Source organism: Salmo trutta, chromosome 11 (genome assembly GCF_901001165.1).
Source record: "Salmo trutta chromosome 11, fSalTru1.1, whole genome shotgun sequence".
NCBI classification, from domain to species: Eukaryota; Metazoa; Chordata; class Actinopteri; order Salmoniformes; family Salmonidae; genus Salmo; species Salmo trutta.
The window spans coordinates 6,561,768-6,578,229 of NC_042967.1; the positions used below are offsets into that span (position 1 = coordinate 6,561,768).

Consider the following 16,462-nt stretch of genomic DNA (forward strand, 5'->3'; position numbering starts at 1 on the left):
ACATCACCAGTTTTCTCTTGTCACATCCATTAAACTCTTCTAAAGTCACCATTGCCCTCATGGTGTAATCCCTGACTGGTTTCCTTCCTCTCCGGGAACTGAGTTAGGAAGGACGCCTGTATCTTTGTTATGACTGGGTGTATTGATACACCATCCAAAATGTGATTAATAACTTCACCACAGGAGGTTTGTGCACCTTAATTGGGGAGGACGGGCTCGTGGTAATGGTAGGAGCGGAATAGTTGGAATGGTATCAAATGCGTCGGGCACATGGTTGCCATGTGTTTGATGCCATTCCATTGGCTCCATTCCAGACATTATTATGAGCCGTCCTCCTCTCAGCAGCCTCCTGTGAACTTCACCATGCTCAAAGAAATATATTTTATGTATTTTTTTTTGTAAACATTTTTTGAGACCAATCTACCAATATGTGCTCTTTGCGAGGTATTGGAAAACCTCCCTGGTCTTTGTGGTTGAATCTGTTTGAAATTCACTGCTCTACTGAGGGCCCTTACAGATAATTGCATGTGTGGGGTACAGAGAGGAGGTAGTCATTCAAAAACCATGTTAAACCCTATTATTGAACACAGAGTGAGTCCATGCAATGTAACTTGTTAAGCACATTTTTACACCTGAACTTATTTAGGCTTGTCGTAAAGGGGTTGAACACTTACTCAAGACATTTCAGGGTAATCTATCATTTGCAATGGCTGCTTAGAAATTTTTTGAAAATAAAAACAAATGGCATTGACAGAATTATTAGCACCCATTACTAGTACTTGGTTGCACAGCCTTTGGTCTGCATAACTGCTGGAAAATGCTTCTTGTAGCCCTCAATGAGCTTGCTGTACCTTTCTACTGGCAATTTTGCCCACTCTTCAGCTGTAAACTGCTCCCAATTCTTCAATGTTTGATGGTTGCCTTTGACCAACTGCTGTTTTCAGATCTCGCCGTAGGTTTTCGATGGGACACAGATCTGGAGTCATTGCTGGTCAGTTCAGTGTTTCTTCTTGAACCATTCCTGGGTGCTTTTTAATGTTCTTGGGTTCGTTGTCCTGCTGGATACCCACGACTTTGATGGAGACCTAGTTTTTGGACACCGGGTTGAACACTCCACTCCAAAACCCCTTGATAATCTGCTGATTTCATGATGCCTTGCACATGTTCAAGGCCCCCAGTACCAGAGGCAGCAAAGCAACCCCACAGCATTATCGAAACTCTCCCATGTTTGATTGTAGGGGGGAATGCTGTAGGAATGCTTCATTTGGTGATACATTACTGTAGTTATACTTGTTGTTTTTCAATGGGACAAGTAAAACAAATAACTGGAGTTTTTTTGTTGTTGAAAAGGGCAAGGGTGACAACTGTACCCAGGGATTGCACATACTGTCTAGACAAACCTAGAGGGGTTGCAACTTTTTATGTGTAAGAGGTTGAGACAGCAGAAAAGAGGAAATACAGCTGAGATTAGGATGGAGATTAAGAGGTATGGAATAGGTACAGTTGAAGTCAGAAGTTTACATACACTTAGGTTGGAGTCATTGAAACTCGTTTTTCAAGCACTACACAAATTTCTTGTTAACAAACTATAGTTTTGTCAAGTCGGTTAGGACATCTACTTTGTGCATGAAGTAATTTTTCCAACAATTGTTTACAGACAGATTATTTCACTTAAAATTCACTGTATCACAATTCCAGTGGGACAGAAGTTTACATACACTAAGTTGACTGTGCCTTTAAACAGCTTGGAAAATAATGTCAAGGCTTTAGAAGTTTCTGATAGGCTAATTGACGTCATTTGAGTCAATTGGAGGTGTACCTGTGGATGTATTTCAAGGCTTACCTTCAAACTCAGTGCCTCTTTGCTTGACATCATGGGGAAATCAAAAGAAATCAACCAAGACCTCAGAAATAAATTGTAGACCACCACAAGTCTGGTTCATCCTTGGGAGCAAATTCCAAACGCCTGAAGGTACCATGTTCATCTGTACAAACAACAGTACGCAAGTTTAAACACCACGGGACCACGCAGCCGTCATACCGCTCAGGAAGGAGACGCGTTCTGTCTCCTAGAGATAAACGTACTTTGGTCCGAAAAGTGCAAATCAATCCCAGAACAACAGCAAAGGACCTTGTGAAGATGCTGGAGAAATCAGGTACAAAAGAGTCCTATATCGACATAACCTGAAATGCCGCTCAGCAAGGAAGAAGCCACTGCTCCAAAACTGCCATAAAGCCAGGCTACGGTTTGCAACTGCACATGGGGACAAAGATCGTACTTTTTGGAGAAATGTCCTCTGGTCTGATGAAACAAAAATAGAACTGTTTGGCCACAATGACCATCGTTATGTTTGGAGGAAAAAGAGGGAGGCTTGCAAGCCGAAGAACACCATCCCAACCGTGAAGCACGGGGGTGGCAGAATCATGTTGTGGGGTTGCTTTGCTGCAGGAGGGACTGGTGCACTTCACAAAATAGATGGCGTCATGAAGAAAGAAACTTACGTGGATATATTGAAGCAACATCTCAAGACATCAGTCAGGAAGTTAAAGCCTGGTCGCAAATGGGTCTTCCAAATGGACAATGACCCCAAGCATACTTCTAAAGTTGTGGCAAAATGGCTTAAGGACAACAAAGTCAAGGTATTGGAGTGGCCATCACAAAGCCCTGACCTCAATCCTATAGAAAATGTGTGGGCAGAACTGAAAAAGCGTATGAGCAAGGAGGCCTACAAATCTGACTCAGTTACACCAGCTCTGTCAGGAGGAATGGGCCAAAATTCACCCAACTGATGGTGGGAAGCTTGTGGAAGGCTACCTGAAATGTTTGACCCAAGTTAAACAATTTAAAGGCAATGCTACCAAATACTAATTGAGTGTATGTAAACTTCTGACACACTGGGAATGTGATGAAAGAAATACAAGCTGAAAGAAATCATTCTCTGTGCTATTATTCTGACATTTCACATTCTTAAAATAAAGTGGTAATCCTAACTGACCTAAGACGTTTTTTTTACCAGGATTAAATGTCAGGAATTGTGAAAAACTGAGTTTAAATGTAAGGTGGCTAAGGTGTATGTAAACTTCCGACTTTAACTGTATGTAAGGAAGCAGAGCTGAGTGAAAGAGAGCATCTGAAGCATTGAGAAGCAAGAATAGAGGAAAAAGACGTTGACATTTACATACACCAAGGTAAAACCCAAATATTTAATTCTGTAATGAGAAAAAGCACCTCTTTCCCATTTGTCTCTGAGTGTGCCAGAGTCTGGTTGCGTGCCTCCACAGATCGGCACTCCCAGTTTCCTTTATAAAATATATATAATAACTTTGCTCTTTTCCGAACAGCTGAAGAGAAGTGAAGATCCCATGATGAAGGTCCTACCCATTCTGGCCATGATGCTACTCGGGGCGTCTGCCATGGTGCTCAATGGCCTAAATTCCACCGGTACAGTAGCCTTCCCTCATCATCTCAACACCACAGTGACTGATGTAGATTCTCTCAATAGAAGATATTTATTGAGTGCCGGTTACCCTGACCCAGAATAAGCCTAATCCTGGACTGAAAAGAATGCTCAAATTAGAATAGCCATGTAAAGTTCTGTGTCTGCTCACATAAGAAAATATATGCTATAGCATACATATAAATACTATAGTAATCTTTGTAGCATATTTGCTGAGATTTACTGTAGTATAATGTTTTATTTACTGTAGTATTTACAGTCAATTGGGCACTTAACCCTAACTGCTCCTGTAAGTTGCTGGATAAGAGCGTCTGCTAAATTACTAAAATGTAAATGTATATACTATAGTAATTAATGTAGTGTTTTTGTGGATTGTAGTATACTGTAGTATTTAGTGTTGTTTTTGTTTTATTTTCTTTGACATAGAAGTCGAGGCTTTCTCATTCAGGAAACCTACTGGAGAAATACTAAGAGCTAATTTTCCATAACTTGTAGGCAAGACTGGGGTCTAAGACAGACCCCAGCGCTTCTGCTCTTTTCTATAACCTGAAGGGAACACAATATTTGGTATATACTTGGCATGTAGGTTTCTTACTTATGGGTGGAAGAAATGGCGATATGGTTAAGGGGAATGGGCAGGGTATATGCAAATAAGATACTGTAGTATTTACTAGAATTAAAAAAAGTGTAGTGTTTTTGCAGACTGGAGTGTTTTTGCGGAAATTACTGTACTATTTATTACAATGTATTTTTTGTGAGGATAATACTGTAGTATTTACTATAGTATTCTACAACATTCTATAGTAAGTACTACACATGCTCGAGGGATACAACAGTGTGTAGTATAGTATTCTTGTCATGGGCGTCGTATGGATTGGACCAAGGCGCAGCGGGTAGTGCTCATCTGTCACGTCCTGGCCAGTATAAGGGTTAATTAGTATTGTAGTTTGGCCAGGACGTGGCAGAGGGTATTTGTTTTATGTGGTTCAGGGTGGTGTGTTTGTTAAAAGGGTGTTTGATTTAGTATTTTTGGGGTTTTGGTTTATGGTCTAGGTTTATGTATTTCTATGTGGAGTCTAGTGAGTGTATTTCTATGGTTGATTAATTGGGGTTGGGACTCTCAATTGAAGGCAGGTGTTTTCTCTTTGCCTTTGATTGAGAGTCCCATATATTGGGGTGTGTTTGTGATTCGTGGGAGATTGTTCTGAACTTAGCCTTGTGCCTAGCCAGACTGTTTTGTTGTTCGTGGTTTCGTTTTGTTGTTTTGGAGTGTTCGTTTTGATTTAATAAATGTTCAAAATGAACAACCGCATGCCTGCTGCGTTTTGGTCCTCCTTCACCGACGACAACCGTGACATCATCTTCTTAATTTATTAAAGTAAACACTTAAACAAAATAAACAAACGATGAAAACAGTTCCGTAAGGCAACACAGGCTATACAGGAAAATAACTACCCACAAAACACAAGTGAAAACAAACCCAACTAAATATGGCCTCCAATTAGAGACAACGACAACCAGCTGCCTCTAATTGGAGGTCATTGCCAAAACCCCAACATAGAAATAGAAAACTAGATATACACATAGAAATAGAAAACTAGATATACACATAGAAATAGAAAATATAGAACATAAACCAAAAACACCGAACCACACAAAACAAACACCCCCTGCCATGCCCTGACCAAACTCCAATGACAAATAACCCCTTTTACTGGTCAGGACGTGACAATTCTACAGTTTACTATGGGATTCTATAGCAAGTACTGTAATATTCTATTGTAAACTGTAGTATTTGTTCATGTGGGTGGGAGCCCTGAGTGTCACGACTACTGCCGAGGGCGGTTCCTCGATGGCAGCTTGTAGGCTCGGCGGTTGTCATCACCGGCCTACTAGCTGCCATCGATCCCTTTTTAATTTTTCTGTTAGTTATGTCTTTATGAGTTACACCTGTTTCCCATTAGTAATTTGTTTTATTATTTAAGCCCGCCTCTCCACCTGTTCTGTGTGCGGGCTTGTTACGTGTCGTCACTTTGTATGTTTTGTGGTACATGTATTTTGGACTTCGGGGTTATTGTTTCGCCCTGTTGTGTTTGGACATATTTCCTCGGTTTTCATTACTTATTAAATTACATATTGTACCAAACATTTTCCTGCTTCCTGCGCCTGACTCCACACCCACGAAGCCCAAAGTGTTACACTGAGAGTATAAGGACGGAGCCTCTCTCTCATATCCGTCCTTTTAATCTCTCGCTTGTTCTCCCCTTGTTCTTTTAGAACCTAAGTGGGTCTCTGGGAAGGTCAAGGCCTTTCTCCCATGTCCTGGCCATTCCACCTGGTATAAACTGGGGTCCAAATGTGTTATTAAGCATTTCAAGGAAGAATTGGACTTTACATCCGCTGAGGTAAATTCAGACTTCTCTAAGGTTTTAGCCTAGACCCATGTTCCCTCAGTTAATTAACCTTTATTTACATTTTTACATTTACATTTTAGTCATTTAGCAGACACTCTTATCCAGAGCGACTTACAGTAGTGAATGCATACATTTCATACAATTTCATACATATCATACATTTTATTTTCTGTGCTGGCCCCCCGTGGGAATCGAACCCACAACCCTGGTGTTGCAAACACCATGCTCTACCAACTGAGCTACAGGGAAGGCTAGAGAGTCTCATTGAGACCAATGGCTGTTTTCGTTAAAGGTAGACATACTGTAGTGTACCTCTGTATCTCTACATGATATGCCTTATTACCAAAATTACCACCATAACTAACTCTCAAAGCAGCATGCTGTACAATTATTATTGATTGAGATTATTTATTGAGTCTGCTTTTTAGTCCAGGACTAGGCTTAATCTGTATCCAGGAAACCACCCCATAGTGTTCACCATTCAATTTGATCATCATGATAAAAACCAGGTGGACAACAGTGTTCATGCCCCCAACTCCTTCTGTCCTTATGCTTGATCTCTGTCGCTTTCTCTCTCTCTGTCTGTCTGTCTGTCTGTCTGTCTGTCTGTCTGTCTGTCTGTCTGTCTGTCTGTCTGTCTGTCTGTCTGTCTGTCTGTCTGTCTCTGTCTCTCTCGGTCAGTCTGTCTGTCTGTCTCTGTCTCTCTCGGTCAGTCTGTCTCTCTCTCTCTCTCTGTCTCTCTCGGTCAGTCTGTCTCTCTCTCTCTCTGTCTCTCTCGGTCAGTCTGTCTCTCTCTCTCTCTCTCTGTCTCTCTCGGTCAGTCTGTCTCTCTCTCTCTCTGTCTCTCTCGGTCAGTCTGTCTCTCTCTCTCTCTCTGTCTCTCTCAGTCAGTCTGTCTCTCTGTATTTCTCTGTCTTTCTCTGTCAGTCTGTCTCTCTGTATTTCTCTGTCTTTCTCTATCTATGTCACGACTTCTGCCGAAGTCGAGGCCTCTCCTTGTTCGGGCGGTGTTCGGCGGTCAACGTCGCCGGTCTTCTAGCCATCGCCGATCCATTTTTCATTTGTTTTGTCTCGTTTTCCCACACACCTGGTTCTCATTTCCCTCAGTATGTGTTGTGTATTTAACCCTCTGTTTCCCCTATGTCTTTGTGTGGTATTGTTTATCTGTTTTCATGTATGCGCACGTTAGGCTGGTTGCGCTGGGTTATGTTCAACCCGTATTTGTATTTCGTGTTCATTTGTGCCGTGTGCTTTTGGTTCACCAAATAAAAGGCTCCGTTTTGCTACCAAATATCTGCTCTCCTGCGCCTGACTTCCTACAGCCCTTCACCCATACCTTAACAATCTATCTCTTTCTCTCTCTCTCTCATAGCCTCACCACTACCTCTGGACTGATGGGTCCCCCATGGACTACTTTTCCTGGCTTCAGAACCCCAGGCAGCCATCCGGTGACGGACAGTGCATAGAAATGATCTGGCAGAGGAAGCAAGAGAAGGCAGGGATAATGGGAGGGGAGGGAGGGGGTGAGGGATGGAAGGGAGGGAGTAGGGGGCAAGGGGAAGAGGGGACATGAAAATGTTTTGAAATTACATTTGACATTTGAGTCATTTAGCAGATGCTTTTATCCAGAGCTACAGGAGCAATTAGGGTGAAGTGCCTTGCTCAATGGCACATCAACATATTTTTCACTTAGTCAGCTCTGGGTTTTGAACCAACGCTCTTAACCGCTAAGCTACCAGCTGCACCAAATCCAGTATGCTGATGTATTCAGAATTGTGTTAAATATTGTGGAAAAAGGAGTGGGAGGTTTTTGATTTGAAGTATAACAGATCTCACAAGTTTTATATTATATAACCCAGCGATCATGTGGTTAGAGTGACTATCCTGAGCTTGGAAGGTTGGAGGTTTGATCCCAGGTCAAGTCACAGTAAAAGGGGCCAGATTTCTCTCTGCTTGGCACTCAGCATTAAAGTGAAGTATTGGGAGTAAGGCCCTGTGATAGACTAGTGTCCGGGGGAGCACTTGTATTAAACGATACATCAGAAGCCTCATGGTACAGAAACAGTAGATATGCTCATGCCGTTCTGGCTTGGACAAGGCTACTTAGCTACTTATGTAGCTCAAAAAGGGACAAATAATGAATAAAACTAACTTTTTATTTTATCTACATCTCAGTCCAAGGGGGATGGAATGATAAGTCGTGCAGCCAAATCAATTACTTCTGTGTGCCTTGAAACCTGAGGAAAGAGAGGAACCGAATGGAGGAGAAGAAGAGGGGATGGTGGAAAAAGGGAGTGGGAGGTTTATCATTTAAAGTAGATGACAGATGAGCAGTATAGCAGTATATACTACCTGTGACGACCCTCCCACTCTGTCTGCTGTATTTTCTCTCTTTGCTCTTGTTCCTTATTAGGATGCCAGTGGGCGGAGTTGGAAGGGTCGTCAGCTAGATGGGAAACACCTGGGCTCGGGTGTGTCCCAGGATAAAGACAACTCTTCCACAGTCATTGTGGAGACTCTCTCCATGCAGACACCTTGTTTTTGGTTGTGATAGTTATGGTATCTAATAAATATATATTTTTGATACTCCTTGTCTCCACGTTGTCTCCCTTTTGTTGCGAACTCTGAGCCGGTTCGTAACATACCTGTCAGATACATTTTGCGTTATAGCTTTCTCAGACATCACGACACCAGGACCCTGTAAAATGTTAGAGAAAACCCACTGCTCAAAGACTAAGCCTTTGTCAGCTAAAAGTTCTCACCATCAGTCAGTTTCAGTCCGCCCAAAGATTTAATGAAACTGATTGTATTAAACTTCTAAACACATTGCATTTGAGCAGTGGTGGAAAAAGGACCCAATTTTCATACTTGAGTAAAAGTAAAGATACTTTAAAAGAAAATGACTCAAGTGAAAGTCACCCAGTTAAAAAATCTACCTGAGTAAAAGTCTAGAAGTATTTGGTTTTAAATGTACTTAAGTATCAAAAGTAAAAGTATAAATGTCTTATATTAAGCAAACCAGACAACATGATTTTCTTGTTTTTTAAATTTAAGGATGGCCATGGTCACAGTTCAACATTTCAACAGTTGTGTTTAGTGAGTCTGCCAGATCAGAGGTAGGGGATGACCAGGGATGTTCTCTTGATAAGTGCATGAATTAGACCATTTTCCTGTCCTACTAAGCATTCAAAATGTAAAGAGTATTTTTGGGTGTGAGGTAAAATTAAAGGAGTAAAAAGTACATTATTTTCTTTAGGAATGTAGCGGAGAAAAAGTAAGTTGTCAAAAATATAAATAAGAGTACAGACCCCAAAAAACGACTTAAGTAGTACTTTACACAACTGCATTTGAGAATTCTATCTAGGCCTATTGTCAGAAAACAGTGTAACCTAATCTATTTTCAAGGGGAATGGTAATAAAATATGGCTTCACTTGTTTGTACTATGAAACATGCATTTTTTGACAAGTAAATAAAAATGGAATAAAAAAATATTAATCAATAATCATTGCATGACTTTATTTTGTTGACTTGGCCTTATTTAGCAAGTCGATGGGGACAAGGGGTCACTACATAACAACACAGCCTCGTCTTATAGATAGATGGACAACCCACTGGGTTGACTTTACAGATTTAGAGTTTAACCTATTACCTTTCAATTCGGTGCCATGTTTGAGTAGTGTGCCCAAAACAGAGAGCATGCATGATATTTACTTTGCGTTTTTACGCATGCTATTGATCAGAAAGAGAGAGAGAGAGAGAGATTAATCTCCCTCTACACAACTGTTGCTCTAATCCTCCTTGAGAGGATAGGCTTAGTAAAACTACAGGTTCGAAACACTACTGCAGCCATATTGAACAGACATTTTCTGAAGAAAAAAAACGATTGTTCTTTTTTTATTTGATTACCATATGCTAATGACCATTTAGCCTACTAAATATTTTTACAACTAACTTTGAAACTTATTTTCGGCCAAATCACTGGATTAATCAGTAGGCTAATAAATTGTAATGGTCTAATTTGGTACCCGTTTAATTAGTGGTTGTAGATTAGAATATCTCTTTTTGATAGTTTAGAGATTGAGTGACAACAGTTTTGAAGATGAAGGACCGATTGGAACAGTTGAAGGCGGTAAGCTTAGTCTTTTTATACACTTGTTCATGTTTTCGTGGCCTTGCTTGCTATTAGCTTAACATAGAACCGTTGCTAATCATATAGAATGATATAATAGGGATGGGGGACGTATCTGATTTGCTTGTTTGTTTTTGGGGAAGTATCTGAATTACTCGTTTTCTTTTTGCGCACTAGATGCGGTTGGTTGCGGATGAGCGGTTTGACCACAACGTTCGGTCAACTGTTTGATCCCATTTTCAGGCCTAGAAAAGCAGAAATAGTCTAGTTGAACATTGCGCTAATAAACATTAGAGTATTAATTTATTCTTGGAAGTAGGTAGGCCTAATTGGGGTGTGATGATATTTAGGCTGTACACTTGTTTATTGGTGGTGCGTTACAAATGGAGGTGAGTGGGTAGAGAGAGGGGACCAGAAGGGTTGAAATATGAAAGGATTGTTTTCTCCTAATTTCCTGCACCTTTTCCAAGGTCTCAAGGTCATCGATGTAGGCTATTCATTGTAGCTTGTGTGCACTGCGAGCCTTATTGTGTCTGGTTTAAAAAAATAACTTTATATATTCAAATCACATTGTTTCACTGACGTAAGAACCGCTAAAAAGCCCGTGAGTGTGATTATCTCACCACAAACGCACCACCACAACAACTCTGCTGGCTGTGTGTGTGTGTCAACAGAAAAGTGATGTGGCTGGGGACGATGTGGAGGTTCCAGTGGAGAACAAAGCCTTTATGGATGACTTCTTCGCCCAGGTATTTCTGACCATACTCCTGATGTGTGTGTGTGTGTTCACCATACTGTGTGTGTGTGTTTGTTTGTGTGCGTGTGTGTTGTGTACTCACCAGTGTGTCATCATTGCCTGTCTCTGTCTCAGATTGAGGAGATTCGCAGCAGCATCGATAAGATAGATGAGAGTGTGGCGCAAGCAAAGAAGCTGTACTCTACCATCCTCTCCGCCCCTACGTCAGAGCAGAGTAAACATCATCATTCAATCCCTCTCTCTCTCTCGTCGTCTCTTTGTTATCTCACCCACTTTATTTCCCTTTCTTTCCATTCCATATTGTTCATCCTTTGTGGCTTGTTGATACTTCTATGTTTACAACCTCTCTTTGTTTCTCTCTTTCTCTGTGCTCACCAGAGACGCAAGATGATTTGGAGGCAGTCACCAACGACATCAAGAAAGCAGCCGGCACCGCTCGCAACAAACTAAAGAGTAAGTCCTTCCTGCCCCTTTAAATATCAAACGCACCATATCTTACCCACAGTCTTTCTGATGACCAACCGTATTCTGACGACCAACACAGCAGTCATCAAATTGTATAAATGTAGTTTCCCTGTCAAGATAATGTGTTTTTGAATGCCATGGATGGCAATACCATAGTAGTTATTGTTGTTGTTGTCCGTAGTCATGGTAACGGTTGCACGTTCCATCCCTGGCAGGTATCGAGAAGCAACTTGAGACAAACACAGAGGAACGGTCGTCAGCAGACATGAGGATTCGGAAGTCCCAGGTAACCCTTTAAAAAACAAACTAACCTCAACCAAACCCTTAACCCTATCGGTTTGCACGTCAATCATGTCCCCATCGTTTTTCCTGTTGGAGACCGAGGTTGGAGACTTGGTTTTCATTCCCACTGGTTATTATAACAACCTCTTTACCCATCTCCACCTTTTCCCAGCATGCCATCCTGGCCAAGAAGTTTGTGGAGGTGATGACCAAGTACAACGAGGCTCAGACGGACTTTAGAGACAAGAGCAAAGGCCGCATCGCCCGGCAGCTGGAGATCAGTGAGTCTGATGCCAGTCGTAGAGACAAGATACCTGGTATAACTAGGGCCAGGGTTTTTGTTCCTGGACAAGTCAATTGTCAGGAAAAAATCCAGGCCCAAGTTGCATTAAGTCGTAGACGGGAGTGCATGTTTCAACCTATCCCAGACAGACTCAAGCCAATACAGGGCTCTTTACCAGTTCAAATACTTGGAAAATCCTTTCAAATACTTTGAGTGTTTGGTTGAATCTGCCTGGAGTTGGGCAGGTTTGCAGTTTTGTTACTTTTCTTTTCTGGTTTATTAAGCCAGGCAAGTGCAAACAGACACAGATGAAGTATTTGAAGTATTTTTTTAAGTATTTGAAACCCAGATCTGCTTTTGATGGCATGTATTAGTATATTCTATGCCAGCATTAAGGGCCTGTTATATGTTATTAACTTGTTATTAAGCCTTTCAAACATGTTATTAACCCTGTCATACGTGTTATTAACCCTTTTCTGTGAACTCTCCATTCCACAGCTGGAAAAACAACAACCGACGAGGAGCTGGAGGAGATGTTGGAAGGAGGGAACGCTGCCGTCTTCACCGCAGGGGTAATTCTGTGTATGTGCGTGCGTGCGTATGTGTGCATGTGTCCAAGTGAGAATGCTTGTGAATGTGTGTGTGTGTGTGTACAAGCGAGAAAGCTTGTGAGTATGTGTGTATACAAGCGAGAAAGCTTGTGAGTGTGTGTGTGTGTGTGTACAAGTGAGAATGCTTGTGAGTGTGGGTGTGTTCTTGCATGCTTGCGAGTGTGTGTTAAAACCTCTCTGGGATATGTGGGATGCTAGCGTCCCACCTCAACAACTACCAGTGAAATTGCAGGGCGCCAAATTCAAAACAACAAAAATCTCATAATTCAAATTCCTCAAACATACACCATATTAAAGCTTAACTTCTTGTTAATCCAGCCACAGTGTCTGATTTCAAAAAGGCTTTACGGCGAAAGCACACCATATGATTATGTTAGGTCAGCGCCTAGTCGCAAAAAAACATACAGCCATTTTCCAGGCAGAGAGGAGTCACAAAAAGCAGAAATAGAGATAAAATTAATCACTAACCTTTGATGATCTTCATCAGATGGCACTCATAGGACTTCACGTTACACAATACATGTATTTTTTGTTCGATAAAGTTCATATTTATATCCAAAAATCTCAATTTACATTGGCGCGTTATGTTCAGTAATGTTTGCCTCTAAAACATCCAGTGATTTTGCAGGGAGCCACATCAATTTACAGAAATACTCATCATAAACGTTGATATAAGATACAAGTGTTTTACATAGAATTAAAGATACACTTCTCCTTAATGCAACCGCTGTGTCAGATTTCAAAAAAGCTTTACGGCAAAAGCACACCATGCGATAATCTGAGTACAGCGCTCAGACACCAAAACAAGCCATACAGATACCCGCCATGTTGTGGAGTCAACAAAAGTCAGAAATAGCATTATAAATATTCACTTACCTTTGATGATCTTCATCGGAATGCACTCCCAGAAATCCCAGTTCCACAATAAATGTTCGTTTTGTTTCGATAAAGTCCATATTTATGTCCAAATACCTCCTTTTTGTTTGCGCGTTCAGTTCACTATTCCAAATGCTGAAGGCGCATGCACTAAGTCCAGACGAAAAGTAAAAAAAATTGCATTACAGTTTGTAGAAACATGTCAAACGATGTATAGAATCAATCTTTAGGTTGTTTTTATCATAAATCTTCAATAATATTCCAACCGGACAATTCCTTTGTCTTCAGAAATGAAAAGGAACTCAGCTCGCTCTCACGGCCGCGCGCATGACTGAGCTCATGCCATTTTTCCAGACACCTGCTTCCAATAGCTCTTATTCTAGTAGAAAGAGGAGGAAGGGAAGCGCTACTAAGGTACACAATAGTAAATGTTGGTAGACAGAAGGTGCTCTTTGGTAAAAGGGTTGAGTTGGTCTTCAAAAAGTATTTTTGAAGACCAGCTCTTATTCTCTCCGCATTCACAGTAGAAGCCTGAAACAACGTTCTAAAGACTGTTGACATCTAGTGGAAGCCTTAGGAAGTGCAATATGACCCCACAGACACTGTATATTGGATAGGCAATCACTTGAAAAACTACAAACCTCAGATTTCCCACTTCCTGGTTGGATTTTTCTCAGATTTTTGCCTGCCATATGAGTTCTGTTATACTCACAGACATCATTCAAACAGTTTTAGAAACTTCAGAGTGTTTTCCATCCAATTCCACTAATGATATGCATATCCTAGCTTCTGGGCCTGAGTAGCAGGCAGTTTACTCTGGGCACCTTATTCATCCAAGCTACTCAATACTGCCCCCAGATCCCAAAGAAGTTAAACTGTTGTGTATATCCTCTCCTATGTGTGTATGTTAAACCGTTGTGTATATTTTCTCCTATGTGTGTATGTTAAACTGTTGTGTAAATCTTCTCCTATGTGTGGGTGTTAAACCGTTGGGTATATCTTCTCCTATGTGTGGGTGTTAAACCGTTGTGTATATCTTCTCCAATGTGTGTATGTTAAACCATTGTGTATATCTTCTCCTATGTGTGTATGTTAAACCGCGGTGTATATCCTCTCCTATGTGTGTATGTTAAACTGCGGTGTATATCCTCTCCTATGTGTTTTGTAGATCATGGAGTCGGGCATATCGAAGCAGGCATTGAATGAGATTGAGGCACGGCACAAAGACATTGTGAGGCTGGAGAGCAGCATCAAAGAGCTTCATGACATGTTCGTGGACATTGCTATGCTGGTGGAGAACCAGGTAACCCTTCACACCTTTTAGTGTGCATCCCAAATGGCACACTATTCCCTACATAGTACACTGCTTTTGACCGCTGTTTGTGTGTGCCTCTCCCAACATTCCGCTCCGCCCACCCCCTTCAAAGGGCGGTATGATTGACAAGATTGAGAGCAACATGGACCAATCGGTGGGCTTCGTAGAGCGGGCGGTTGCCGACACCAAGAAAGCAGCCAAATTTCAGCAGGAGGCCCGTAGGGTGAGTGGGGCTGAAACCATAGAATTAGAATGAGTAGAATGGCCGTCCCCATTCAGGTCGATGATGCCATAATAGGTGATTCTATTTCTACGGCTGCAATGTCCTGTTTATAGGTCCACTTCAGTCCGGACCCTAGACCTATTACCTATCACCTTGGTTCATACAGGAGAAGGGATACATTGGATTCGTCCCAAATGGCACCCTGTTACCTTCATAGTGCATTGCTTTTGAAAGTACTGCACTATACAGGAAAGTACTGCACTGTACAGGGAAAAGGGTGCCATTTGGGATGCACACTAAATCTACTGTCTTGCTACAGGGGGTTCAGCATTCTCCCTGATGCAAAGATTCACTTAAAACTTCAGAACCTGCAATGCCACATTTAGTCTCGAAATATTTATCTTGGGTTATGTTTTCTCTCTATGCTCAGGTCAATTTTCCCTTTCGTTTTTCTGAGCTTTTTCTCCTTCTGTTTCTTCTCTCCCTTCCCTTCTTTGTTTCTTTATATTTCTTCCTCCTCCACTTCCTCCTCTGTGTCCTCTTCCTCTCTCGCATCCTCTGTCTTTCTTTGACTGTTTCGTTCTGCCTTCCGCCCTTTAGAAGCAGATGATGATCATGTGTTGCTGTGTCATTCTCTGTGTCATCGGAGGGTCCTTCCTCTACAGCTTTATCAAATAGGAAATACCGTCTGGGTAAAACTGGTTGTAAAACTGAGATGTGTTCAAAACTCCAAACTTACACTTTTAAATCATGTATTGATGCAGAAGGATGTTAGCCTGGTCACAAATCTGTTTGTACTCTTGCAAACTCCATTCCCTTCCCTGTCAAGCCAAACATGTGTGGCATGACGATGAGTGACAAGGAGTTGGCATGATAGCACAAACAGGCTGGCACTCAGGCTAAAAGGATGCAGATGTGTGTAAAAGATTTCCAAGTGTGATCAGGGCCTGTATTTATAAAGCCTTTCAAAGTATGAGTGCAGATCTGGGATCAGTTGAACCTTTTAGATCACAATGAATAAGATTTACATGGACAACCGGGGCAGGATCCTAGATCAGCACTCCTACTCTGAGATGCTTTATGAATACGGGACCAGATTAGATAACGTTAGATCCAGGTTATTCTTAGTCTTTGTCCCACATGGCACCCTATTCCCTTTGTAGTACATAGGGAATAGGATGCCATTTGGGATGTAGACTTAGGCTGTATTATTGGCCTCAACGTGATAATCACTTGTGACTCTGGCCTCAGGTGAAGTTTAAGAGGAGTGTTCCAGATTACCCCCAGTCTAACCTGGGTGGATGGATCAACAGTGGACACTGTCTGTCAAGAGATACATACAGCGCTACTCAGAGGAGATACACTTCAGTCCGGCTAAAGGCCTTCCACCCTACATTGTCTTTCATCTTCTTTCGTCTTCTCTCTCTCTCTTTCCTTCCATTTTCTTCTCTCTCACACACACACACACACACACTCTCTCTCTCCCTCTTTTCCCTCTCTCTCGTTCTTCTTTTCAGGCATGCTTCCCCCCACAGCTCCTTTTCCCACTTCAACGATTTGTGTCAATTAGCTTTGGTAGTGTGCTTCCTTAATAATCTAGGCGAAGACAGGTGAACGTTAACACTGTGTAATCATGTCAAGTAACCTA

At 41.7% G+C, this 16,462-nt stretch overlaps 1 protein-coding gene and 1 long non-coding RNA gene across 2 annotated transcripts; both read left to right on the forward strand.

Moving 5' to 3' along the window:
- Positions 1-3,140: 3,140 nt before the first annotated feature.
- LOC115202033 (uncharacterized) lies at positions 3,141-5,841 on the forward strand. The gene is made up of 3 exons (XR_003879878.1): positions 3,141-3,189; positions 3,343-3,442; positions 5,736-5,841. It is a non-coding gene; the product is annotated as an uncharacterized LOC115202033 (long non-coding RNA).
- A 3,858-nt stretch (positions 5,842-9,699) lies between these two features.
- On the forward strand, positions 9,700-16,264 carry LOC115202163 (syntaxin-3-like). Its single transcript, XM_029766095.1, has 10 exons — positions 9,700-10,002; positions 10,677-10,751; positions 10,874-10,973; positions 11,138-11,212; positions 11,440-11,510; positions 11,679-11,787; positions 12,288-12,361; positions 14,445-14,579; positions 14,704-14,814; positions 15,415-16,264. Exons 1-10 carry the CDS (start codon positions 9,973-9,975, stop codon positions 15,490-15,492), a joined length of 858 nt encoding a protein of 285 aa, XP_029621955.1. The 5' UTR covers positions 9,700-9,972; the 3' UTR covers positions 15,493-16,264.
- The last annotated feature ends 198 nt before the right edge of the window (positions 16,265-16,462 follow it).

Excerpts from the sequence above, each read along its gene's own strand:
- LOC115202163 (XM_029766095.1), top strand. The coding sequence starts at position 9,973 with ATGAAGGACCGATTGGAACAGTTGAAGGCG. Across the intron at positions 10,003-10,676 it reads GATTGGAACAGTTGAAGGCG|AAAAGTGATGTGGCTGGGGA; the intron begins GTAAGCTTAGTC and ends GTGTGTCAACAG. Across the intron at positions 14,815-15,414 it reads TTCAGCAGGAGGCCCGTAGG|AAGCAGATGATGATCATGTG; the intron begins GTGAGTGGGGCT and ends TCCGCCCTTTAG.